Here is a 27,978-nt window from a genome sequence, read left to right as displayed (position 1 = left end):
TCTTTTTTGTTTTGTTTTTTAATTTGCTTTGGTCATTACATGCTGCTGTCACCATGCTGTTTCTTTATTGATCTTATGTGTTTTTCAGATTGCAAATATTTATTTTGATCCTGGTTTACAATGTGGAGATCATTGTTATGTAGGATTGCCTTTTCTTTCTAAATGTAAGTAACATTTGACTTTGTAAAGAAAAATCTTACCAAAAACAAAAAAAGTTCTCTTTAAGCAATGATTTTACATGAAGAGTTAAAAAACCACATTATTTCTTAAAGCGGAATCTAAAGCTCAGCACAGCATAGCAATGCAAGAAGATGCATGGGATTCTGACTGGGATTTGCATGAGAACTTATTCAAAGAATGGATAGAAATAAAAGAGAACTCAAGCCATAGGTAAGTATTCTATCGCTGTTACTTTCTCAGGCCATAAATCACTCTATAATTCTGTTTTGTGTGCTCTTATAAAATATGAGATTTCTTAATATTGCAGTGCTCTTTGAAAGGGAGCCAAGAACAATTTACTTGGCCTTCTCCGCAAAACCTTTAAAGAGAACGTTTTAATAGTTAAAATCCAGTCATTTCCTCAAGTCATACACAATGCTGAAAGTTGCTATTCGCTGGTGTGTGCTGCAGTTCTTGAAAAGATGACAATAGCGAGGCAGTCTTTGTAGAAATTTCTGAAAATAGATTGTATGTGCAGTATCCCTGCTTAATCTGTTTTAAACCTGTAACCTCTATGTTTCTCTAAGATTTCATAAGGTTTTCTGTTGCTGCTGTTTGGAGATTATTTAATTTTGGTGAATTGTCAAATTGTCTAGTATTTTTCCTTGACCTTTGCTTAATGGAAATTGATTCATTTTTGCTGTTTTATATCTGAAAAAAGTGAAACTTACTTGCTGCCTGCTTTTTAGACATCTGCCTTCTCATACATAGAGTGATTTAATTTCCAAGGAACATAAATTAGCAGAGAATGACCTGAGGGTTTTGGTGGATGAAAGAGCGAATATAAGCTGGCAGTGTGTACTCACAGTCCATAAAGCCAGTTGCATCCTGGGCTGCATCAGAAGAAGCATAATCAGCAGATCAAGGGAGGTGGTTCTTCCCCTCTACTCTGGTCTTATGAGACTCTACCTGTAGTATTGCATCCAACTCTGGGGCCACCAGTTCAAGAAACTTAGGGACTTGTTGGAGTGTGTCCAGAGGAGGGCCATGAAGATGAAGAAGGCTGGAGCACCTTCTCTCCTACCTTGATCCTAGTTTACAATGTGGAGATCATTGTTATGTAGAATTGCCTTTGCTTTCTAAATGTAAGTAACAGTTGACTTTGTAATGGAAAAATCTCACAGCACCTGTGAGGACAGGTGGCAGAGTTAGGACAGCTCAACTGGAGAAGGCTTGGAGAGACCCGATTGTAGCCTTCCAGTACTTGAAGAGGGCTTACAGGAAAGATGGGGAGGAACTTATTATTAGGGAGAGTAGTGACAGGATAAAGGATAATGGCTTCAAACTGGAAGAGGGCAGATTTGTATTGGATGTAAGTTATGTGAAGGTGTTGTGGCACTGGAACAGGTTGCCCAGGGAAGTTGTGAATGCCTCCTCCCTGGAAATATTCAAGGCCAGGTTGGATGGAGCTTTGAGCAACCTGAGCTAGTAACAGGTGTTCATGCCTATAGCAGGGGAGTTGGAACCAGATGACCAATAAGGTCCTTTCCAACCTAAGCAGTTCTGTAGTTAACAGCAAGTGCATAGGCCCTTTGTGGTCATAGCATCAAGGTTACTATTTCAGAAAAGGTGTGCTTATTTGTGGAGAAACAAACAACTGCATGTAGTTAAACAGAGTAATAAAAGCGTATCTTACCACTTTTTAAAAATAATGCTGATAATAGCTCGTCAGCATATTTAATCTAAACAGAATCCTCTGTTTATCCACACTGGTAACTTCTAGTGACTGTCACCTATCCTGAAAGGATGGTAAAGCAAAATTCTGTTAAAATCTGTATCTGAATAAGTAGCAGCTCTAACTAGAATATACAGTGCTTTAACATTTTTCAATATATAATCTAGATGCTGTAGCACTTTTAAACAGAGTTAAAATTAACCAGCTCTCCAATGTGGCATTCAGCAAAGGAGAAACTGCCCCTTCTGAATACAGAGGGGTTCTGACTTGGGCATTAGGAGTCTCTCCAAAATATTTCTGTAAGTTTGAAGTCTAACTAGCCTTGTTTCAGCTGAATGGTGGAGAGCTTGTAGGAGAGCAGGAATCAGGTCTGTTGCAGAGATTGGTTAATAGTGAAGAACTTAATTCAGTAATGGAAATAGTAGCTTGCCCCAAGTGTGACTCATTGAGATTTGCTTTAGTTTTGTTTGGCAGGAGGATAGGCACACACACTGTGTGTCCTTTGCAGCGAGAGTGCACAGACAGATTGACTGTATGCTATGGGTGCACAGACACAATGTTTTCAGGAGAGTGGATGTCTAGATGTTGAATTGGAAACAGATTGTAGGAAGATTAATGTTTTTTTCCTTTCTAATATTTATACCTTTGCAAAACATCAAATATATTTCATGGTTTTGGTTTATTTTTCGTAATGATTTGAATCTCAGTTCTCAAAATTTTCTTCCCTCATAGCAAGGATTACACACATCCCACTGGAAGATAAAATTTGTGTCTTGATGTCCAGAGAGCAGCGATTTAAGGGAAATGCAAATACTCAAAAATTTGTGATACATTGCATAAGTCTGCTAGCCTTTATCTGTTAATAGATCATATCAGAACTTGGAATGGATGGATAATGACAACAATACTTAGAGAACATCTTTAGAATCTTTGAGTTGATCTCATACATCATGTTGTGGAGGTTTCTGTTGCACTATTCTATAGTAGTACACATGGACAGATCTCAATGAGTGTTTAAATTGCATATAGATATAACATACCATTCTGTTTCTCAAACTTAAGTTTTCAAGGTGTGTTTAAACATTACTTTTCCAGGCTTTTCCCATTTTACTCCTGTAAAGTAAATTTTATAACTATTTCTCCAGACTGAATGCTGTATTTGAAGTAGACACAGATCTCCAGAAGGATGTCCGGTTGAAAATTACAGCAGAAATGTCCTGGCCTTCCATACTTAGTTCACCACGCCATCTAAGCTTCCCCCTTACCAATACAAACAGTTCATCAGTAAGTTATTGCGTTGAGGGGATCATTTGGTAAGGACTTTTTTTTAACAGCCATTTCTAATTACATTAACCATAATATAAACTTTACAAAAATTGTGTTTCTGAATAGGAAGAAGAAATTTTTCTAGAAAACCCAGCTGATGTTCCTGTGTATGTTCAGTTCCTTCCTGTAGCTCTGTATTCTAGCCCATCCAGTTTCGTAGATAAAATGTTAGAACGGTAAGTGTTGGTTTTGGAGTAATGAGGCCATTCTCATTCTGCAGAAAATGTTTTGTATAAAAAATGCTCATGCAGAATATGGCAGCTATGTCGGTTGATGGTTTTGGTTACTTGTAGAATTTGAATCATTAAGCCAGAGCAGAACCTAGGCTGCTTGCCATGGAATGCATTTTTTGCTAAGCTAAAATGATGCAAACATTTCTTCCTTAAGTTGAAGTATAAGGGGATAAGAAAAAAATTAATGATCTTTTCAGCTGCTTATTGAGTCCTATCCTAAATTTTTGGGTTTTGCTGAAGTTCTTAAGTGCAAGTATGCCCTTATCTTCCCTAATCTGAGGAAAGTAAAAACTGTATACTTGTTTCAGGTTTAATTTGAGTAAGCCCAAGACTTTCAATCTGAGAACTCTAGAATTCCAGGTCTTCAGAAATTGTGTAAGTATTTCAATATGTTCGTTAGACTTTTACGTGTAGATATTTTAATGTTTTAATAAGTTCAGTTGTACATGTCTTCAAGTTTGTGTGTGAAAAATGTGATGCTTCTGTTAGATATTTTCAGGGAATTAGGAAAAGTAGTATTTCTTCAAATGCAACAGTTAATGTAACTTTTTCTGTATGCTTATGATATAATAACATTGTGGAAGTTACAGGAAAACACCATTTACTCATTCTGTTAATGATACTGGATTATTTTCTTCAGTGTAGTGGCTGGAAGTTCTAAAATTATCAAATTACTGGGTTTTCCATTACTTCATTCTTTATTTTAAACTATTTGAGTTTTGTGGGCATCTTAAGTGTGTGCTTTTCAAATAGAGCATGCCATGTCCTGAACACAGTCTTTTCTCATCCGAAAAGGTCGGAGAAGAGACTAGGGCCGGGACCGCCGTTGCCGCTCCGAGCGCACGGCCGGGACCGCGGCCACTGCAGCCCGAGTGGACAGCCGGGGCCCGCCGGCGCCTCTCCGAGCGCACGGCTGGGCCCGCCGCCGCCCGAGCATACAGCAGGGCTCTGGCCACCTCTACCGCCGCAGTACAGAATCAAAATTGCCTCCACCCCTCGTGCATTCAAACACCTCCTCCAGCGTAAGCCATAAACGCGTCCTCAGGGCCCTTGAGAACAGCTTTCCAGCTGGAGTCCCCGTTCGCCCATAGGGAGCCGGGTTCGCCCGCTCCGCCGTAGCTGGCCCTATCATGCAGAGAGAACGGACCTGACTTTGATCTGCTCGCTGCTGCCCCTCCCCCACTTCACCCCCCGCCACTTCTGCTGCTCCGCAGAGAATAAAGGTGGAGGAAGGGCAGGTCCCGCATTCTCAAGTGGTGCCCCAATTCCGATGGTTAAGAACCACCCCTGCTTGAAACAGCAGGAGGGACTCTGTGCCACCGGCCACGCACCAGGTGTCCCCCTGCAATCCACAAGAACTCACACAATCGCCCCAACAACAACACATGAGCCCCCAACTGCCAAAAAACCAAAACAACGCCCAGAACTAAATTTAAACGCTTATCTTTTGCAATCCAATCTGCAGAGTAACCACAATAACCAACTCCTACTCCTGGCTGGCTCGCCAAGAATGTAAAGGGTTGGAGGCAGACCCCCTCCTCGCAAGTAACCATCCTCTGCTACCAAGAATGTGCTAGGTTTAGGCAGCCCCCTTCCCCACCCCTGGCAACAATAAACACTCAAGACAAACGGATTGCAAAAGTGATGGAAAGTTTAAATAGAAAGCGGTGAACATTTACAGAAAACCAAAAGCACAGTGACAAAGAAAAATCCCAAAGCAGACCCAGAGAGATCCCATCCCCACCTGAGGGTACACCCAAGACCCCCTGGGCTCCTTCTTCCCCCTCCCACTGCTAGGCTAGTCTCAGCTGGCCAGATCTGAGACTGCCCATCCCCCCATGGCCTTGGGCCTAGCCAGGCCCAAAGGCAGGAGACATCTCCCCCAGTTACCGGCTGATGGAGGAGGAAGAGAAGAGGAAGTGCCAGACTCCGCACTGCATCTTATAGTGGTGCAAAGAATTATGGTAGGCAATACTACATAATTTCCTGTGTCCACCCCTCTGGGCTGGACTTCTGGACACAGGAAGTAAACACCGCAGGGGGGCACCCAGCTCAAACTGTAACAATAGGCATTTTCCTCTCTGTAGTTGTTCCAGATTAGTGATTTGATGCTTGTATAACATCTAAGTGCAGACTTTGAAAAATACTTCCCCCCCCATTATGTTTTCTTTTTACCCTTTTTTCCTTTCCCTTGGAAAAAAAGTGTTCTAAAAATGTTTTAATAATGGAACACTTTGAGGGTACAAGATGTTGCATGATGGCTTAATGCTAATGGTGTTATATATGTGCATTTAAAAAACTTCTGAACTCTTTCTTCTTCTAGTGTTTTATGAATCTGTAATGTATAGGTTAGCTCAGTTCTGCCTTGCTGTGTTCTGTTTATTAATAAGATTGTTTACTAATAAATAAGGCAATTCTTGTGGTATCAGACTTTCTGGTTACAAAGAGCAGTATATATAATTGGTAACATACTTCTTTATACAATATAATTTTCTAGCTAAAATATTACCATTTCTATCAAATACATGCAAACATTTCCTATTTTTAAAAAGGTGATTTTTGTTTCCCCACTCCTAAGGTCCAGCCACTACAAGGCACTGCAGGACTTGCAAAGGGTCTGGCTCGCTATTCAGTTTTAAGCCTAATATTAAAACCTGGTGAGAGAAAGTCTATCAAAGTGAAGTTCACTCCTATTCTTAACAAAACTGTTTCATCATTAATTGTTGTCAGGTATGATAGATAATTATTAAATGAATGTGAGCTTTTCTGATGGTTTTTATTTATATACAAGGTCATCCTTAAGATCAGCTGCCAGTGAGAAACTCTTGTTTTTATAAGAATAATTGTAGAATCGTGTGTCTGGAGAAAGATTTAATTTGAATGTAATTGTGATATGTTTTACAGTAGTTAAATTGTATTCAATACATATATTCTAATGTAATCTACTGTTAGAGACTTGAATTCTTGAAGTAGGGACTCATTATAGATGCCATTTGCAAGATCAAACTGCAATGCAAGTTCAATCTTTACAGTGAAGAGCTTGAATTGAGTAACTATTTCACTGCTGTCAGAGGTGGTACATTAACATGATGATGAAATGCAAACTTTTTTGTCTTGCAAACACTGTTTGAGACCTCCACCATGTATTTCCATATTGTGGAAAATTAACCGAGGAACTGCTTGTTTCTGTAATCCAGATTTGGGATGTAGTTTCATAGTCTTCAGAGAATATTGCAGGAGCAATGGACTACATAATCTTTTTATTAATGTTTCTCCTTTTCCCTTGTACACAGAAATAATTTGACTGTAATAGATGCCATAATGGTACAAGGACAAGGAACAACTGAGAGTTTGAAGGTTGCAGGCAAATCTCCTGGTCCAGGAAGCTCTTTACGCTTTAAAATCACAGAAGCATTATTAAGAGACTGTTCAGAAAGTGAGTACTTTGTGAACCAGTGTGCTGAACAGAAAAAAAATTCAGTTTTACAGGTGCAACGTGAAATACATGGAAATATTTCTTTCCCCCATTCTTACTGTCCCAGAAGCTTAAATTCTTTAAACACATTACTATGGCTTCTTCGTTTAAAGAACGATATCCACCAAAGAATGAAATAGTTCACCTCTTTCATTTTAATCTGAAAATTTGGAGGGGTGCAACAAAAATCCCTTCATCCACTAAAACTCAAGAGTGGAGGTGAAGTTTACTAGGATCAGCTCCAGTTCCTAAATTTAATTCAAATTGATCACAGATTAAACTTTTTGTATTTTTTTCCACTCACACATTCAGAATGTGCATATACACAGCCAGCAGAGAAAAAGGTAGGGTATGTTCCATGATGAATGTTAAATTCCAGCCAAATTCTACACTGGGATCAGAGGTTTTCTGCCCTGTGGCAGGCTTGATCCCAAGAGGAGAGCAAAGAGTACCTGTATTACCAAAGGAACTGGTAAAAGAGGTTCGGTTGTATCGGATCTTAAAATCTACTTTGTTACCTTGTAGATTTCCAGGTGTATTTGTAAAGTGCCATATTAATTACTACCTCAGATGATTCCTCTTGTTTTGAGGGATGACTAAGAAAACTTCAAGTAAAGTTTAGTCATTGCCTCTTACATGTTGTGGTTTAGGAATTTTTTTTTAACTAAGATATGTGTGTCTCAGCCAAATATTTTTATTTTTAAAACACACAAAAATAAGCTTTAACTCTCCTTATGCTTTCCACAGAATACCACAATGCTAAGCAGTGCATAAAAGAACTTTACAGCTTAGATGATTTCTAATGAAGCACCAGTGCTATCAGAGATTTAGGGGTTTGTGGTTTTTTCCCTGTTGACCTAGATGGCTCTGAAATTGTAAAAATACCTTACTTTGACAATAGTGAGAGTCTAGCTTCAGAGATCTGTTTCTGCAGAAAGATTTTCATGGGTTTTGCTAGTCTGTTGTCCTGCTGTAATACTGACAGGACTCTTCTACTGGGGGAAGGTGAATATAGTGAGAGATGTTTATTTAGAATAACACTAACCACTTTCTGCTGTTTGTTTCTAGAAATGAAATACAAAGAACCAAATTTCACACTGAGAAGAACATTAAAAGTGGAAAATACAGGGCAGCTGCAGATTAATGTGAAAACTATGGAAATCAGTGGCTATACATGTGAAGGATATGGATTTAAAGTAGTTAACTGTCATGAGTTTGCACTAAGTGCCAATGCCTCTAAAGACATTGTCATATTGTAAGTGTGTTTTTTTACATCTAAATGGAGTCTTACATTAGGAATTAACCAATTTGGTTAATATCTGAGGATTATTACTTAAGCTTTGAGTGGGTTTTTATTTAACAGAACTTTAAAACATAATTTTTTTAATTTCTTCTTGAAAATGCTGCTTTTAGATAACTTCAAGTTTTCATGACTGACTGTAGTATTATTGCTATCAAGTAAGTATAACTTACTGAGTTGGAATAGTGTTACTGTGTGGATTTTTTCCATACATTTCCTTCATACACATGAAGTCTAGATTTACGTGTTTTTAGTGCATTGTGTTATATATATATAAAAGAGCCTTTAGAGTAAGGATTATTACCATAATGCACAGCATTTTAGTCTTTAGTCCTATTGCCTGAATAATGATGTTTGGCTAATTTTGTCAATTTTTGTTGTAAAAGGTCTCTGCACCAAACCCTGATCTTTTAACCCTAAAGATAACCATTTGAAATATGGTATTTAAAAAAATCTGGAAGATACTACTGTTCTGTAAGAGGTTGTACAGGATACTGCAGGCAGTGAAAACTTCACTAGTATTTCTACAACAATCTGTGTGATGAGCCAGGAATATAGTGGTGATGTTTTAGGAGAGGCATACAGCTGTGACTTAAAAATGAAGTGTTTAAATCCATACAGCTCATATGGTTGTTGGTTGCATTGCTCACTTACAGCAGTTGATAAATTTTTGGCTGCATTCATGGCTTTTATCCTAACAGAGTAGATGGAAACATAATTTGAGTTATCTTCATATGGTATATCAAGGGTGATCTGGTATCAGATGTGTTAAGCATAGGTGTTTATGAACTTGGTCAAACACATACTGAGATATTTGAAAGGTACTCATAAGTATTTTTAGGCTCATTGTGTGGATGATTATTAGACATGCTCCTAGGACTATTTGTTATAAATAGTTGTTTGACCTGCCAGTCAATTGGTGGACTTTGGCAGGTTTTTTGGTAATGTCTGAATAATACAAATTATCTCAGCCTTTCATGCTGTTCATATGAAAAGTCCTAACGTCCTTTACTTTGTTTTCAGGTTTACACCTGATTTCACTGCTTCCAGAGTCATACGTGAATTAAAATTCATCACTGCAGGAGGTTCTGAATTCATATTTATCTTGAACGCATCCCTTCCATATCACATGTTAGCAGCATGTGCAGAAGCACTGCCCAGACCCAACTGGGAACTGGCACTGTACATAATCATCTCAGGAATAATGAGGTAACACGCACATGTTTGCTCGTATTGGCATATACACACTAACTGCCACTGCTTGAACACGGGTTACAGAGCAGAACAGATGTACTCAGTACATGCTGTAATTGGTGTAAAGTAAAATAGAGTTAGGTGAAAAAGGAGAACAAATTTAAAGACTCTACTATGTATTGAGAGTGAACAGTTTAAGGTTGAGGAGTGCTGATTATCTGCTTAAACTGAAGACAAAATAATAAACTTGTTGCTTGGGCGTGTTAAAGTAAGGTGCATTAGGGTTAACCCTATGTTGGCCGTGCTAGTGTTATTGATAAATAACTAAGCCAGACTTTTATCAAATTAGGTACTGAAGCTCTGCTAACAGTGAATTCCTGTAGAAATTTAAGCATCCTTCTGAAGTATTGTGCTGTAGAGATACAAGGCAGTGACTATAATGAGCTTAGCAGATGCCCTGGATGAATTTAACTTTGTTGCCACTTGTATGTGACAGACAACTGGTGATACTAATAATGGGATTTCTGAGAACCTGAAGGGCATTGTTTGCAGTGCTGTACACTCTGAGGTTACATAGGAGCATATCAGTGCACTTTTTTTCTCAGTAAACAGATGTGTGTTGCTATGAGTGGTTGAAAGATGAGTTACTGCATTTCCCTAATCTAACCTTTACCTATCTTTATTTGTTTGAAAGCTGAGGTTATAAACGTTGTGTCCCTGTACCTGTCTTGGATGTGAGATGCTTTCCCCCACTGCCTTTTTTCAAAGAAAACCATAGCACAGAAACTTAGTCTAAGTTGGTACTTACCAGTAACAACAAAAGCTGGTTTCCTTTTAAGCTTATATCTTGGTGTGAGATGGCTTGCTGCTCTAGATGCTTGTGCTGAAAAACTGGTCTTTCCATGTGCTGCAGATCCAAGCATTATAGAGGATATGTAATACTCCTGCCTTTTTTTTTCTTTCCCCGTGTTAAGATACAGCCTCTAATGCTGAGGATGCCATCACATGGGGATTTGCTAGTTGCCACTGAAACAATGTCTCCATATCATTTTGAAGCTGTCCTTAATTTCTAGGAATTAACAGCTCTAGGATTTTGTCTCATTCATGTTTATAATTTGATAAGCTGATGTTTATTTTGGCTTTCCCCAAGTCAGTGTTGGTTTGGATTGTTACCATACTTGTGGCTGTAAGTTTCAAAGTCCAACTGGATAAGATATATGTAAACACAACAAAGGAGCCAGCCCTTTTTATGAAGAACTTGCCAACCAGGCATATGTGTGCTTTAGGATCGAACTGTGAGGGGAAAGCTGGGGCTGTACCAAGATTGTTCATGGGTGTCTAGACTGTGTTAGTGCCTACCATGTGGTGTTCTTCACACTAACTAATTTTGTGATTTGATTGACATGAACACTTTAGGCTGTTATATTTTTCTTCTTTAAAAAAAAAAGCAAAAAACCTAAACCACCAGTGTTCCCACAACACCAAAATCAGAAAGTGCAGTTAAGAAGACCACAAAAGAAGATTTCTTTCCTTTTTCATTTTAAAGCTGGTATTCATTTATCAAAACACTAAAGTTGGCTTACGTAGAGGGAATAGAGTTCTTACCCAGGGAGTGTCAAATGAGAAGCCCTCAAGGTGCTGTTTTGCTGCAGCCTCCCCTGTACAAATTCTGCAGAGCCCAGCATTGATACAGTGAGGGCAGTGCTGAAGCTGACGGGGAAGAGTGCCACCCGGGCCACCAAAATCCTGTGTACTCCATCCAAACCCTTTGTAGCACTGCGGGAGAAAGATGTGGTGATGCTCTTGTTAGTAACTCCTGTGAAACTCCCAAATAGCATCATGGATTGCAAGTAACAAATGAAAGGAATTATACTTTATTTATTGCATCCCAAAGAGAATTCCATTTTTTTATGGAGTGACACCCAATGCAAGCAGTCCTCTTTTGAAGAGCAGTTTGTGTAAACTTTCTGAAAAATTCCCCTCTCTTTAACTTTTCTGTTGCTTGTTAACACCTTGGATGAAAATTAACTTTCCTACCTTCTGCCATCTGGTTATGCATTTGTAATACTTTTAAATCCCTGGAGCAGGGTAAAAAAGCACTGATTACCACGTATCATCTGCTGACTTGGGTCTCCAGAGTTACCTGTATTTTTGCTGATAGTTTAAAGATTATTTCTAGACTAGACTAATTGCTTTTAGCTAAAATTATGCAAGAGGTATCTCATTCTTTTGAGTGAACTGATGCTGATTTTCATACATTTGGCTTAGAAAAAACAGCAGTCAGAACAAGAGGGAGAGCAGAAACTGGAGTTACTAATCAACTTTTCTCAAACTTTCTAGGATAATAGACAAGGCAAGCTTTAGTCATCACCATTGTCTCCTCCCCCTGAAACTCCCACCTGTTAGAAGATGAAATTGATAGCAGTGTGATGAAGGTCTCTGCAGTGGTTTTATTGCTTCATTCAAAAATATAGTTCACTGCAGTGCATTATGTAAGTGGAGAACTCCTAAACATGGTGTTGCAGCAGATGCAGCTAGCTGTAAAACTCCTTCTCTGCAGAGGATCTCTGCTTTTAAAATGGAGTTCTTGAGAGCTGCTGACCATTTGGATGCCATTTTAGTATTTTAATTATCTCTCTTCTTTTGGATTAATATTCTTGCCAACTGTGTGTCAGACTTCCTTTCTCAGGGTTAGTGATGTGCATATCATACTAGACTTCAGTATTTTATGTTTCTGTCAAACAAATTTGTTGATTGAATGCAATTTTCAGCTTTTCAGTAAAGATACAAATTTTGTCTTGTGTTAGATTCATTAACCTTAAAATCCTCAGAATTAACAAATACTTAGATGACTGCCTGTCTTCTCTGCAGTGTACTTTTTCTCTTGGTAATTGGAACAGCCTATCTAGAAGCTCAAGGAATTTGGGAGCCATTTAGGAGACGCTTGTCCTTTGAGGCCTCAAACCCTCCCTTTGATGTGGGAAGGCCACTTGATCTCAGGAGAATAGTTGGAATTTCATCTGATGGAAAGTAAGTATATGTTTGGGAGGTTAGTGGAGTGTTCCCCCCTCCTTTTTTTTTTTAACTCTTTAATTATAAGCCAGTAAGAGAGTAATACTGCCCTTTAGAACAGGTGAATAAGATCTTCCTTTGGGGTGAACCCCAACCGACAACAAAACCCAAGCTGTCAAACTTCCTGTTAATGTTCTCAAAAATGAAAGTACCTTCGGTATCCTAAGTTACAAACAAAAATACCTCCTGTCAGTGTTCCCTCCAACACATGTATTGACTGTTATTTTACAGGGGTTTTGTTCATATGTTCAGCAAGCAAATGAACAGGAAATGGTAAAGACTACTGACTTGTCAAGCAAGTTGTAGGCATTTTTGTTGGTTATATGCCAAGAACAGCATAGTTCAAGGATTCTTTTGAATGTAGTGATTCTTTTCTCATATGGAAGAGTGGAAACGTTGGAGAGTATGTTTAAACACTTGTTCTTCCAGCTTGAATGCGCTCGGATCAGATTCTACTCACAGCTCATCGAGGGGGATCTATGGAGCAGGCAGTTCATCTTCACGATCCAGTGCAGGGAATCATAAACAATGCAATGCAACAGCACACCTTCACAGCAATAGAAATGCACCTGATGTGGAAAACATCAAATCCAAAACCAGTTCAAGCACACCTAATAGGACTTCAGCACAAACAGCTTCCATACAGTCAGTGAACAGAGTGGGCCCCTTTACCTCAGATTCAGGTGCCACAGCTCAGACACATGCCACAGGCAAAAGAGCCAAGGGGACAAGGCAGAATCAGCAACTGATGCAGCAGCAGGCACCAGCTTTGGCAGAGCAGGCCCTACAGCAACCTTCAGCATCTGAGCCCCAGCAGCCAGAGCAACAGACTGAAAGTGCTTTGCCACAGCTACCACTTCTCAGCGCACCTCATGGCGAATGTGCCAGCAGCAGAAGGCACAGCTCAGAGGATTCAGATCTCACTGGACTCATAGAAACTATGGAAAAAGACTTTGACCACCCAGAATCCCCTTCCCCAGACGTGTTTACAGAGCATCCCCCATCTCCACTAGCAAAAAACAAAGGTAATAAAATTCTGCTTCTTTTACCAGAATGATTGATTATGTAAGCCACAGGGTAAAACTACATCCCACTCATCTACCAATTAAATTAGTTTAGAATTATCGCTCTCTTGTTTTCCTTTTTACACCAACTGTAGCTCCTAGCTTAAAGGCACAGCCTAAACTGTCACAGCCTGCTACCCAGAGTTACCTGGTTATTGATTAAATTGTAATTTGTTAATTTCTAAATTATTTTTTCACTTTTTTCTTTTACAGTGCTTATTCAGAAATGGTGCTGATACTGTGTTGCATATTAGAGATAAAGTTAAGAAAATGAATAGTAGGAAGGTGTACAAACCCTGCAGAGTCTGTACGATTACACCACTACAGAGGAAAGCTTCACTCTGTTAAATAGTAATGAATAGAAAGTCCTTAATTAGTTCAGACTGGATGTGATGATGCATCTGAACTTTCAAAGCAGAGATGCTGAAGTTGTAAGAGATTTCGGGATCTTGCTGAAATATGCTAGTTTATTTCTGGGCTGTTTCATTTTTAGTGTAGACAAGTTGATGAGGTTGGGGGAACTGGGAGAACTATGGTCAATTTGTCAGGTGTTTGTTTCATAAAGGCTAAGTGGTCCTGCAACAACTGGCATGACTGTAGGTAGGTTTCATAGTGCTTATGGTAGCAAACAGCAGTATTGGAGCTCTGGAAAATAAAATGGCTGGGGGTGAGGATGCAGCATCCTTATAGGGTATGTCTGAATGGATCTGTGATGATCTGATATGTCCACGTACTGAATGTCTGAAAGGGCTGGCAGCACTTAGGAAATGCATCTCCCATTAGTAGCTGAACCTAACAAGTTGTGCTTGACTACTGCTGTGCAATGCAGCTGCTACGCATTAAATGGGGACCACTTTGTTTGGGTTCAAAACGATATTCCTCATCCAAATGTTGTTAACATTTTTGTTCCTCTAGCAGTCTCTATATATTGGGACCTTGTCCTAGCAAATAGCTGCCTCTGATAGACCTTTTTTCCCTCTGTATTTAACTGTATTTTCTTGAGTTGGGTCATTCTATTGATTGATCTATTAATTTCAAAAGCTGTTTAAACAATGACAAAATAGTTCTCCATCACCTCCAAGGGTTTAATTTTTTGGCACTACTTTACTGTTTCATAACTTTCTCCTGATTACAAATGCACATTTTCCCTCCTGTTACAGAGGCTTTGCACCATTTTTGCTTTGACATGGTGGTGTACTGAATATTCTAAAATATTTATTGCAAAATATGTCAAGAATGTTACATTTTATAATCCAGTAGTTTTCTTGACCTCTTCACCTTAGATCAATAAATCACATTTATGTGGTTGTAGAGTTTCCTTCTCTGGAGGCTCAAAGCCCCCCTGTGCACATTCTAGTGCAACCTGATCTAGGTGAACCAATCTAGGAGGTTGGACTAGATGACCCCCAGAGGTCCCTTCCAACCCCTACCATTCTGCATTTCTGTGTAATTGAGCCTTTACTTGAATGAATTGTCATGTCCATCCTGGAATCTGTGTGCAGGCATTATGAGAATGCTTAGTCTGAAGGGCAGTATATAAGAAAGGTTGTAGTATAAAGTTGTATGTTGCACCCAATGAAAGACATAACAATACTGTGAATGCTGCCATTGTGTAAGAGGGTAACTAATTCGACAATGGTCAGATGATTATGACTCCAGATGACATCCCTGCTGCTTTTTTAGATAATGATTCTTACTCCTGACTATTTTGCAAGCCAGGACCTCTGGCTTGATTTTGAAGGTTTTTAAACCTCTCAAATTTGGACTTGTACTGTGCTACACTTGAAGAAGCCTGTAGAAAATGAAGGAATAATTAATATGTCAGTGGGAGAAGGAACACTTGGGTGTAAGATTTCAAGTTGGGAGGGGATGGGATTTTACACATTTCCTAGACAAACACTATTAGTGATTTTTCTCATCCACTTAGTACTAATGCAAGTTGGTTGGTTTTTGGTTCCCTTTTTTGTTTGGTAGTGGGTTTTTTTGTTTTTCAGGGGGGTTGTTTGTTTGTTTCTTGTTTTGTTGGTTGGGTTTTTTTAATTGAAAAGTATGCTAAACATTTCTGTTCTCTGTTTGTTCATGAAGAAGTTTGTACCAGCTTCTGAAGTTTGTTTAAATCTAGTCTTATGTGGTGGAAACTTTTGAATTGAATTTTGAGGTATTTTAGGAAAATGCCAGGAAAAGCAGGTAAGAATCATAGGTAGTTGAGTGCCCACTGTCTACAGAGAGGCAGTCAAGATAGGGTTCAGGAGCTTAAAAGTGATAGTGGAGATGAGGGTTCTTAAGGTTTGATGCTAAGACTGTAAACAGTGTATCATAACAGATGACAGACTTCAGAGGCTTAATCATGTGGGTTAGCCTCTAAACCAAAGTCAACTGGCCTATCTCTTAGTGCTGCTGCTGTGAATATGAAGCATCCTTATCCCCCTAGGGAAAGGGAAATCACTTCAGCGCAAGGCTAAACCACAGAAGAAGCGGGAAGAAAAGGATAGAAGAGGGAAAGGAAAGCAACAGGAGGATGAACTGAAGGATTCCTTGGCAGACGATGACAGTTCTTCAACCACAACTGAAACCTCCAACCCAGATACAGAACCACTCCTCAAAGAGGTATGGGACTGCTCATAAAAGAAGGCTTCTGTGTAGCTGGTGGGTTATCAGTACAGTCTGTCCCCCCAACTTTCATGTACTATAATACCTAACAAAGTAAGAACACTAATTAAAAACTATCTTTCCCAATCCCTGCCTTCACTTATTCTCTACAGAGTTTTCTCCTCTGTACAAACATGCTTGAATCATGTAGGCTCAGGACTGAAAGTACCTGAGTGACTGCAACTTGAATAAGCTGTCAGTTGTCAGCAGCGTTGTGGCTAATAGGCTCCTAACCTATTCTGTTTGCAGAACAGAATGACAAAGCATGGACAGTAATTTTCCTGGATAATTAAAGTGTATGCTAAAACCATGCATTTCATCAGTTAGAAGGGGTCAGTTCACAGGCAGTAACTTGTCAGCAGGTAGTTTATTTGATTATGTTTGACAATACCCCTGCCTTTATTTACTCATTTGTCTTGCATGCTTCTAAGTAAACTAAAACTTTTAACAGTTGGTCTAGTTGTCAGTTTGTCTTAAATGTGTTGACCTAAAGCATTTGCTAGGGAACGACACATAGCAAAAGTAATCACAAAGAGAAGAAAGCCAAGACTAAATTTTTGCATCTAAAATTTGATCTTTGGATTCTGGCTGGAGAAAAAGTGAAATCTGTGTCATATGTTTCAAAAGTTAAAGTTTAGTAAGTTTTCATTTGAAAACTACCTTTGATTTTTCAGGATTGGTATTTGGCAGTATACTTGTATTCAGAAAGTCTTAGGGAGAAGGTGCTCCTATTCTTTGTTTTGTTGAAGAGTCTGTTTTAGAAGGCTTGGACTGTGTGCAACAGGTGCACTCTACACAGGTCTCAGTACAGAGCTAGCATCTTTTTAAGCAGGATCAGAGGCTGTGGTCTGAGGAGCTCTGTACTTGCAAACCTCTCATTAATTTGATAAATATTTCAGTTTTTACTTCTCCAAATAGGAAAAGATAAATACCACCATTGTACAGGCATACTTACTAAATAGCCCTATTTGTACTATGTGTGTTGTGATGCAAGAGGGACTTTTCATGAATAGTAACATGTTATAATAACATCTTTTTTTAGGAACCTGAAAAACTAAAGGGAAAAACTGTACCAGAAAAACCTGAAAATGAAATAGTCCAAGTAAAACAGAAAACTAAAAAACTCCTAGCAAGTATCAAGAAAGAAATCCCTGTAGATGTGAAAACCAGGTAAGCCTAACAGAGGCTTTTTAGTAGGGAAGGTATCTTGGTTGAAGAGAAAATGGATTGATATGTCTGCGCATTCAGCTGTTGTGGTTGCCAGTCTGACTGATGCCAACAGCAGATACCTTTAAGCATCTTCCTCTTCCCCGATATCAGGGAATATCTGAAGCTTGTAAATAATAAATTATTTAATGGGAATACAGTGTGTGAGTAAAATGAGCACTAAATCCAGAGAAGAGAATCAGGTAATGTTAAGCTTTTTGTAAGAGGTATCACATACATAAAACAGGGTTAATGTTTCTACTGACAGCACAATAAGCCAGGGCAAACACGAGTGCCTTTAGTTGCCCTTGTTGAAATTACAGCCATGCAATTTCTGGTTTTCTATCCTAGAGTACTCTCACTCTTGGATATGTTATTAAAGGAGGCTGTTGCTGCTGCCCATCCCTTTCCCTTAAGAACCTTACAGCCTTACTATATCTGGTTCTTTCTGAAATTCTGAAATCAGATATATATCCAAGTGCCATAGAAGCAAACTACCAAATTGGCATGGTTACATTGGCTTGTGTTTTCCCTGTTGCCATAATTAATATGAGACCAACTGGCATGAGTAATTAGTATAAATTGATCTTCTTCAAAATATTTACAAATTTTTTCTTTGTTCTTAAATAAATATTCATGTAATGGTCTACTTCTGTTTACAATATAAATCACAAGTTTGTTATGCATAACAGTATTCAGAGGCCACAGTGAGAGCTGGTTTGGAATTCTGCAAGAAATGGGTAAAAGTAATTCGTCCCTAGAAAGTATGAGCGACAGAGTCTAACAGTTGAAGAAAAATACAGTACAGAGACACATTAGCTTGGTGGTGGGTATGAGTAGCTTTATGTCACCAACTAAACATTGTACATTAAGGGCAATAGCATATCAGGAGCATGTGATCTAACCAGAGTGGCTGAGGGAGCTGGGATTGTTTAGCCTGGAGAAGAGGAGGCTCAGGGGAGACCTCATTGCTCTCTACAACTACCTGAAAGGTGGTTGTAGCCAGGAAGGGGTTGGTCTGTTCTCTCTAGCAACCAGCACCAGAACAAGAGGACACAGTCTCAAGCTGCACCAGGGGACGTTTAGGCTCCAGGTGAGGAGAAAGTTCTTCACTGAGAGAGTCATTCGTCATTGGAATGTGCTGCCCAGGGAGGTGGTGAAGTCACCGTCCCTGGAAGTGTTCAAGAGGGGACTTGGTGCCATGGTCTAGTCATGGGGTCTATGGTGACAGGTTGGACTTGATGATCTTTGAGGTCTCTTCCAACCTTGGTGATACTGTGATACTGTATGAGCGGAGCAAAAAACCGGTAGTTGCCATCTTTTGTTGCCTCTGTATAATCAAGCAGATTTCATAATCCTGGAGCTCCAGAATGAAAGCGTCTCATGGAAGATGAGTGAGCCCTAATAAATATGTGGAGCAGTGTGTGGGAGAAAGTGAGCCAGGGCTAGGGAGGGTGGAGCTGCTTATGGGAGCTGCTTATGGGAGAAACACAAACTCTGCTTATGAATAGCTTTGAAGATGAGCACGTTTGACATAAGAAAGCCACAGGAGACCAGTCTTTTGTAAGACTGTAAGGCATGTATATGGCATGTGTGCATATACATACATAAATGTTAAAATGTTTTTTTTTTTATATGTACTAAAAATTTTTTTATATATATATATAAAAATAAAAAAATATCTTCAGCACTTCAGAGAGATAAAAAATAAAATGGATCTCTGTTTTGATTTAGTTCCTTGGAATTGTCTTATACTCCTCCACTGGAAAACAAGCAGCGCAAAGCCTTTCTAGCCAAGATACCAACACAGCACCTTTTGACGAACACACCTAAACTGAGAAACCTCCACAAAATGAGAGGTAGTGTGAGGCTATCTTATAAATACTGTGGGAGTTTTATTTGGTTGGTTGTAACCCCTTTTGAGTGCTTAATTCGAAGTCTGGTGTGTGAAGAAAGCTCTTCAGTTTACTATCCACAGACCTTTTCTTTTTCTGTTTTAATAGGTCCAAACAGTAAGTTAGTGGAGAGCAGGCCATCAGTATTAGCAAAATTTCCCAGTAGCTCTGGACAGGAGCTAGGAAACACCAGCAGCTCAGAAGGAGAAAAGGATTCTCCACCACCAGAGTGGGACTCTGTGCCTCTTCACAAAGCTGGCAGCTGTAAGTAATCAGAAGAGGATGACAGAATGAGTCTTCTGCAATGATATTGGCTTGATCTACTTATAGATCTCCCTATCTTTTTTTTCACTGCATAGCTCTGCTCACATTTTCTGTAGGAGGCTTCATTGGTAGCATCTGGTATAATTTGAGTGGTTTGAATAATGTGTGGGCAGAACACAGGCTGTTCCACAATTCTTCAATGATGAACAGGATTGAGAAGCTGCTGGGGGAATTGAGGAAATGAGAATTGCTGCTCAAACCCAAAATTTTCTAAATTAGATGGGGTTTTGCTTGGAACATAGAAAACAGCTTAATACAGTGGTTAGCATGGGACACTATTACATGCTTCTTGATTGTGCAGGAACTGAATCACCTTCCTCTTGATTGCCTGTGAACATGAAGTCATCTGTCTCCACAGCACTCACTTAGAAAGGTTGTTTCATCTGTACAAATCAGTTGATCATGTATTATTGTAGTGAGATCTCTCTGAAAATAGGTAGTAAGCCTGGATAATGATAGGTGAATATAGAGAAGGAGCTACTTCTTTGATCACTGGGAACAGCCTTTATCCTAGTGCCTCAATTTGAACAGAAAGTATAGCAGGAGTTTGGGAAGCTTTTGCTGCAATGTAAATCAAGGAAGTTGTTTTGTTTCTCTTTTATAGCTACAGACAACCTTTATAAACTCTCACTGCAAACACTGAATGCAGATGCTTTCCTGAAACAGCAACAGCCCTCACCCACGCCCACTTCTCCATCTCCTCCCCCACCTCCCACATCATTTGCTTTTGGGCCACGAGGAGGCACTTACAGCAGCATTGTGAACAGCAGCAAGTGAGTCCACACCTCCTACTGATTTCCTAAGCACAGAATGTTGTGGAAGCTGTGTGCTTCACACAGTGCATCTCCCTTTTCTCAGATCCATTTCCTCTTCCCATGAAAACTGCTTTTTTGAAGACAGTACTGTGCAAATCTTACCATGCTATTTATAATTTTCCTGGGGTTTCTTACAACTTAGTTGATTGCATGTAACTGCATGCTTATCCAATGTTGAGCTGTTGTTAACATTTTGATGAATGCTAGCTTAAGTTGCCTCTTTTTTTCTTTTTTTAATCAAACTGCTGAAGTCCAAAACCCTTTTTTTTCTTTTGGTTTTTTTTTCCTTCTCTCTTCTTTTAGTGAACTGAAAAGTAAGCAGCCTAATGGTACCAAACATAAACTGGCAAAGGCAGCTTCTCTTCCGGGCAGGAATGGTAACCCCACTTTTGCTGCTGTAGCTGCAGGCTATGACAAGAGCCCAGGTACTAGAACCAATTTGTAATTTTAAGTATTTCAAATGGATGCATTCCTGTGCAGACTACCCTAGGTGATCCTGCTTTGGCAGAGGAGTTGGATTTGATGATCTCTGGAGGTCCCTTCCAACCTCTAATGTACTGTGACACTGTGAATATTTCCTGAATATTCTGGGGTTTTTTATTTTGCTCATTTAATTTATATATATATGAAAATACATACGAAATACTCATTCTTTCAGGTGGCAGTAGCTTACCAAAGGTTTCTCCAAGCAAGACAGATGCTTCTGGCAATATCAGCATTTCCCACACAGTTGTTGACAGTGATGGCTCTGACAGGTAAATAGGCAAATACCTAGTCCACTAGAAAAGAAGACTCTAAGCTGTTCAATGGCATTCTGAAGGTAGTAACAGAATTCATTCTGTGATGGGTTTTTATATTTGTTCATTTGTTTTGTCTTGTGTTCCCTGGGTGTCCAAACAATGAGAAATCAGTTTGGTTCTTCCAGTATTGAGGAGTGTCTGCCAAAGTCACTTGAAATAGTTTACAGGCAGAATATCTCACTGTACAGCAAGATCTTTCACTCCCAGTTCTAACACTGAGACCAGAACTGTCACAGGGCTTTGCATTATGAGTAGGAAAAGAACAGAGATGTGCTCAGTCATGTTCCCCAAGGCATAGTGTCTTCCTGTTTTGGCAAGGCATGTCTGTCTCAGTTGTAAAAAGCAATGAGTGTCTGGTGACCTTTCTGGAATAGGAAAGAGACTTGAATTCAAATTTCAATATGCAAATGAATTGCTTTTCTGAGCAAAGATGGTGGGTGGGACTTCCCTTTGGGTTTGTGTTTGTCACTGGTTCTAGTTAACTCATCTGTAGTTTCAAGAAGCTTGCCCACAAACTAATGTGTAAGCATTTGTATCCCTTCTGAGTGGCTCTACATGTTACCTACTTGTTCAAAAACCTGCACTATGGCTTGGACCCTATACATTTTCTGAAAAAGTGATCAAAAGAGCTACTCTCAGGTTTGCGTTGAAGCTCAGTCTACAGATTAAAAAGTATGTTGTCTATAGAATGTGTTGCTTCAAGGTGGTTATATACACAGGAGAATGGTATTTTGCTGAAATATTTGGTTAAAACACAAACAGGCTGATTTCCTAACTCTTGTCACCATTACAAAAATATATGACATTTGTACATTACACAGTTAAGAGTCAGTAGCACCATGTTAATAACATGTGTATTGCTTTCCCGTTACTCCATAATGTTTAGTTCTGGTTTGTGGAGTCCTATCAGCAATCCCAGCAGTCCTGACTTCACGCCTCTCAACTCCTTCTCTGCATTTGGACATTCTTTTAACTTAACTGGAGGTGAGCTGTTGTTTTCAAATATTTTTTTCCATATTCAAATACATGTAAAGAGATGGTGTGTCTCCATTCCACTAGTTTAAGTGTTCCCATCCCTGCCCTCAAAAAATGGTGACTACACAGGAAAGTGTATTAAAAATCTGATGGTTTGTTCTGTGTCTCAGCCTGCTGAGAGTTAGTGGACATTCTTAAGAGTGCTTACTGGGCTGGAAATACTGTTTTTAAAAATTTCTCATTTTCAGTAAAGTTCCTTGGTATTTGTTTTTTCCTTAGTCTTCCTCCTCTCACCCCTTGCTCTGAAACTTTACTGTAGGTCTTTAAGGTGTGCCACTGGGCCTGTGGTTTCCTGACCACTTTACACCTGCATTGCTCTATAATTGAGACTATGGCCTATCCCTCATGTTGCTTTCCACTAGTGTTGGTATAGCTGCATGATGACCTGATGCATACTAAACCCAGAAATTTCTTCCTGTATTTAAATATTTAGATAAACTTTCTGTAAGTGACTACTTGAGGTGGGCCTTGATGCAGGCAGGCTGCACTGTAGCACATGGATGCTCTATGCACTTACTGTGTTTGAAATGCGTGGTATTTTTTAAAGTGTCTGTAAAAATTCACCAGCAATGGAAACTTCTGGCATTTGCAGAGTGGATTGTATGTCTGCTGAAAAGCGCTTAGGTATCTGCAGTCAATAGTAGCTGTTGCTATGGGATTCTTTTAGCTTCATTGGCAGCACTTGGCACCAGTGACTCTTAGGGCTGTCAGAAGGATCAGTTCTGTGTGCAGGGACTAGGTGAACCCCAACTACTGGTTGGGGTTCCACTTCTCATAGCAGAGATGGGGGTCTGGGCTGAGGCACACCTTGTGCCACCTCCCATACCAGGAATTACCTGGGAAGGGAGCACTGCAGGACAAATGAGAGCTGCGATTACAAGAGGCTCCTTCATCCCTGTCCCTTACTCCACTCCAATTGTTATTCTAGCTTTGTAGCCACTGTCAGATATAGGGCACATGAGATGAGATCTGCATTACTGCGACCTTTTCTAATTGCAATTTTTGCACTGCAGCAGGACTTAGCAGTAAAGTATGGGAAATGACTGAAGAGTATGTCTGCTGCAGTTCTTGAAAAAAGAGTCATATACTCACTTTTATTTAATTTTATTTTTAGAGGTTTTTAGCAGACTTGGTTTGGCTCGATCTGCTTATGGGCAGGATGTTCAGAGAAACTGGAGCGAATTCAATAATGTTCCATCATCCATCTGGGATCCTTCAGCTACAGATTCTGTACCCACCTGGCCTGCAAGCTCGAGCTCCCCAACTCATACAACTGCAGTAAGTATTCAGTCCAAATGCAGTGTTTTAATAGTGTTACCAACCTGTTCTGTATGTGCCATCAATTTTTGTTTAGAAGATTTTTACATTTGGGGGGAAAGAAAAGCCACTGAAGAATAAAGGATAAGGGAATTTAGGAGTATATATATTCAGCTTTCTGTGTAGTTGAGTTGATACAGCTTTGGACAAAGAATCATTAGTCTGCTCACTTGCAGGTAAGTTGCTTCATGTAAAAGTATTTCTCAGAAAGTTTCTTGCAGTGCTTACAAAAGTGTGTTCCATTACCATGTGCCTCAGGATTGTGGAAAGAGCCATTTTGCTCCTATACCATAGCTGGTCAATGCCTCTGTCACTTCTAGCGTGACAGCTGCAAAACAGCCAATCTGATCACTTTCAGACTTTGATTCTGCTTCCTGAATCCAGTGTTGCACCTACTTGTAAATTAACAAAAGGTCAACCCGCCCCCCAATAACTTATCTAGGAGACCTCAAATGTATTCTTTTCAGCTTAGTAAAAACACTAAAGCACTGAGCATAACATGAAGCCTTTTAAATTACTGTTAATTTTGATAGAGATCATGAGTACAGCTAAGGAAGAAGAAACCCCAACTTTTACATAGCTCTATCACCTCTTGTGCCTCTCTGTCAGAATAAAACTTACATCACAACAGCTGTCTTCAGTGCCAGCTGAGATGGTCCTTCATCTTCTGAAAATGTTTTTGTAGTAAGAGGTAGTGTTTACTTCACCTAGTAGCAGTTCAGATCAGATGGGGGAAGGTGAAGAAGGTCACACAGCTGCTTACAGACACACACTGATCCTGCCTTTGTCATGTAGTTATAGCTGTAGCTGCAACCTCACTATTTAAGGAGAGATATTTGCTTTTTGGTCACATGGAGGGCATATTTCTCAGCATTTGGTAGGAGGAGTAGTCAAGGACAACCAGAACAACCTCACTAACTCTTAACCTATTTCTGTCTGCTTCTGAAAAACACTTGTTTCATTGCTTCAGGAAGCGTTGAGACCAAAGCCAGACAAATGGTATAGAAGAACTGTTAGTTTCTCCCTGACAGGAGAGGGAGGCATTTTAGGAGCTTATTTAAGGACAGTATCACTTAGTAAGTAAACAAGAAGCAGCAAACAGACTGAAATGTTAATGATGGTTTGTTTGTTTTTTTTTTCTTTTCACATGCTTATAGTGAGACAGAAGATAAAAACTTGGCTGTTCCGTATCACTTGCTCTATGTTGATAGATAAAGGAGCAGGTACCCGGCCAGGGCCCTATCCTGTTCTGTGCTCTGGAAGAAAAGCCAAAGCTGTTCTTGCAAAGAGCACTTACACATTTACACAGTGGCTCCTGTGTCACACTCTTTTCTAGGAAGGTTTCTGGGGAGTTTCCCTATTCCTGTTTCTTTCCCATTTTATGCAGAACTCCACTTTTGTACTAAAAAGCATTTGACTTCTGGATTCTGCCTCGTCTCAGGCTGTGCTGCATTACTTATTCCCAAGTTTCTTTCTAGCCACAGTCCCTCACTCTTTCCTCCATTTCCTTGTGTGTAGTTCTGTCTGCTGACCACTTTGTACCCCCCTCCACCAGCCTTGTGTGGAAGGAGCAGTTTAATCAAAAGTACTCTTCTTTGCTGCTCCTTTTCCAGGTTGCTTCTACTTTTAAGAGCCTTTCTATCAGGCTCCCCAAAATGCTTTTGGGCTGCTGGCTCTTGCCCACAGGAGTAGAGTGAACTTTTAGTGCGTTAGGGTGGTCTGAGCAGCAGAATGAGTGTTTCTTGCTGTAAGCTTAGTAGTCTAATACTTGTATAGCTTAACTGTAACCATTTAGTTATGTTAACAGTAATAAAATTGAGACCCTAGTTTGGCTCAGCTTCTCAGTGACACTGGGAGTCCTAATGACATTGGCCTGGTTAACATTGAGTATGCTCAAAATGCCTGTCTGACCCTCAGTATCAATTTCTTTCAGAACCCCTCTAATAATTTTAATGTCTAACCAATTTCAGGTATAATTAGACTGAGCATACATTCTTTATTCCAAAGAAGAAGCTGAAAACCCAAAATAACAATATTTTCAGAGTTTACTTTATTAAAGGGGTTTTTATTTTAATCTTCAGATGCAGAGTACACTGCTAATGGTTAACCTTTAGTGTGCATTATCTGAAAGCAGAGATTTTGGGAAGGGATGCCCTATCTCCACCCAGTAAATCCAAACATAAGGATGTTTGTACCTTATAGCACTTACTCAACAAGCCCACTGCCTTTTGGATGTATCACGTTTACTGTATATTTGCAAATTTAATTTACAGCATATGTACGTTAAATCTGTTGGTGCTGAGGTATGTAGTGCGTTAAGCCTACATGTAGCAGTTTCTGTGCTAATATTAGCATGAAAACTATGCTAACCTTTCTCATCTCCATCTCCAGCTGCTTCCTGTATCACTTTTTACCACACCATGAGTTAGTCTCCTGCTTGTCACTTTGTGCTTTAATCAAAAAAACAGTTGGCAAAACCTGTGCCTTGTTTGCTTCTGCATGTGTTCTCTAGGTTTGCTGTACTTGTCCTGTGCATCCCAAATGCAAGTGTGATATGTTGCAGCACACCTGCATCTGTACCATGACCATTTGTCAGAGACTTTCAGATGTCTTAAGCCAAAACAGACTTACTGTAATTCCATGACAAATGGCCAGTTCTCTCCCCCTTGCCCCTCATCTGAAGAAATTTTGGATGAATGAAAAACTATATAGGGGGATGGGGAGGTATAGTGGGGCTGAACACAGGTAGGTTCATCTGAAATATATAATTTATAGCAGGTTTGTCTGAATAAGATGGTGTTGGGTGATAGGTTGGACTTGATGAGCTCAAAGGTCTTTTCCAACCTGGTTAATTCTATCCTATTCTAATCTAATAAAAGGAGATAAGCTTGCAAACAGACAAAAAAGGAATCAAGGAGTAGACTTTGCTGAAACCTTCCATTACAATTTGAATTTTGTTTTTTTCAAGACCTGAACCATGTTTATCTACCTCATTCTAACTAATTTAATTAAGCTTGAGCTCTCTGGCCTTTGTGTTAACATCTGAAATTAATGGTCATATGAGCATGTATTAGCTCAAATGGAAACAGCTTAAATGCCTATAAATGTAGATTGCACTCTGCAGCCCATTCAGTCAGCAGACACATTTGGTGACCATTAGCAGTGTGGCTGCTCTGGGCAAGCTTTAGTAGAGTTCAAAACTCCATGATGCAGCAAAGACAAGGGTTTCACAGCAGGCTTGCTGCTGCTTAAATACTTTCTTTCAGTGGGAGCTGTGAACAAGGTGAAAATACAGGTTACCAAACATACTTACCTTGCTTTGTCTTTACTGCAGTCGATCCTTGGCAACTCGAGTGGCCTGTGGTCCACCACTCCATTCAGCAATTCTATTTGGTCAAGCAATCTCAACAGTGGCCTTCCCTTCACCACTCCAACAAATGCATTGTCAGGCATTGATCTCATGGGTAGTGAAAGCTCCTCTGCTGCTCCTCCTCTGCCTACTGGTGCCACAGTTGCCAACCCTGCTGAAGACATAGGACAGACCTACAATCCTTGGAGAATTTGGAGCCCAACAATTGGAAGAAGAAGTTCAGATCCTTGGTTTAATTCACACTATCCCCACGAAAACTGAAGCTAAGCAAAAGGGAAGAACTTCTATCTAGGTCATGATACAATTCTGAATGCAAATTTTTGAAACATCATTTCCAGGCTGTTGCTGGTTATTTGCTCCCTCCTCCTCCCCACTGATCATACTTTCATCACTTGCTCCTTTTTAAAGTCTGTCCTACAATATGGTAGTGTGAGATTGCAGATAAACTTGAAAAGTCTGGGTGCAGTCATAAATCCCAACTACAGCTGAAATCTGAAGAATTTCACTGGTTTCACATTTTACCATCTGCCATCTTTATTTAGGAAGTAATTTGAACTATAAAATGGTCCTGGCATGTTATACTTTTAAGTATCAGTTTGGGTTTTTAAATTTTTTCCAGTATTATCCTCCAAGTTCTAATTTTAAATCTAACGCACTTGGTGCTAAAATGCAGAGTATTTTTTTAAAAATAAGGTCGTCTTTGTTAATACAGGTTCTAAGAATGTTAAAAAAAAAAGGAGGGGGAGAAGAAAGAAAAAAACAACAACAGAGTAACAAGAACCATCAAAACCAACACAAAACCCTAAGAGCAAACTGGCTGAATGTAAGAGCATTCTGTTGGGACTGTAATACACTTTCTGTGCTCTTTGTACATTTGTAAACCTGAATGCATTTTTAAGTTAGACTGAAATGCATACAGCCAAGACTTGTGGAAGAAACAAGGTACCTTGTGCATTTCTTATGGATACAACTTTGGGTTGTACTTTAAAATAAATATTGCTTTTTTCAA

General features: G+C 39.5%; 1 protein-coding gene across 1 annotated transcript in view; it reads left to right on the top strand.

Annotated features, from left to right (window-relative positions):
* Positions 1-27,978, top strand: part of TMEM131 (transmembrane protein 131) — a 136,331-nt gene extending 108,353 nt beyond the window's left edge. The window contains exons 21-41 of the mRNA XM_068139069.1: positions 89-164; positions 273-390; positions 3,040-3,178; positions 3,287-3,396; positions 3,762-3,828; positions 6,032-6,183; positions 6,747-6,889; positions 7,997-8,183; positions 9,252-9,437; positions 12,294-12,452; positions 12,924-13,519; positions 15,990-16,165; positions 17,250-17,377; positions 19,148-19,272; positions 19,417-19,572; positions 20,237-20,405; positions 20,751-20,872; positions 21,106-21,202; positions 22,134-22,231; positions 23,397-23,560; positions 26,934-27,978. Coding sequence (XP_067995170.1) covers positions 89-164; positions 273-390; positions 3,040-3,178; positions 3,287-3,396; positions 3,762-3,828; positions 6,032-6,183; positions 6,747-6,889; positions 7,997-8,183; positions 9,252-9,437; positions 12,294-12,452; positions 12,924-13,519; positions 15,990-16,165; positions 17,250-17,377; positions 19,148-19,272; positions 19,417-19,572; positions 20,237-20,405; positions 20,751-20,872; positions 21,106-21,202; positions 22,134-22,231; positions 23,397-23,560; positions 26,934-27,230 — 3,465 coding nt within the window. The 3' untranslated portion in view covers positions 27,231-27,978. The remainder of the gene's footprint in view (positions 1-88; positions 165-272; positions 391-3,039; positions 3,179-3,286; positions 3,397-3,761; positions 3,829-6,031; positions 6,184-6,746; positions 6,890-7,996; positions 8,184-9,251; positions 9,438-12,293; positions 12,453-12,923; positions 13,520-15,989; positions 16,166-17,249; positions 17,378-19,147; positions 19,273-19,416; positions 19,573-20,236; positions 20,406-20,750; positions 20,873-21,105; positions 21,203-22,133; positions 22,232-23,396; positions 23,561-26,933) is intronic.

The sequence above is a fragment of the Melanerpes formicivorus genome, unplaced genomic scaffold (genome assembly GCF_026170545.1).
Source record: "Melanerpes formicivorus ecotype bairdi unplaced genomic scaffold, bMelFor1.0.p_v2 SCAF_1, whole genome shotgun sequence".
Lineage (NCBI taxonomy): Eukaryota > Metazoa > Chordata > Aves > Piciformes > Picidae > Melanerpes > Melanerpes formicivorus.
This window is presented reverse-complemented; position numbering and strand designations above follow the sequence as displayed.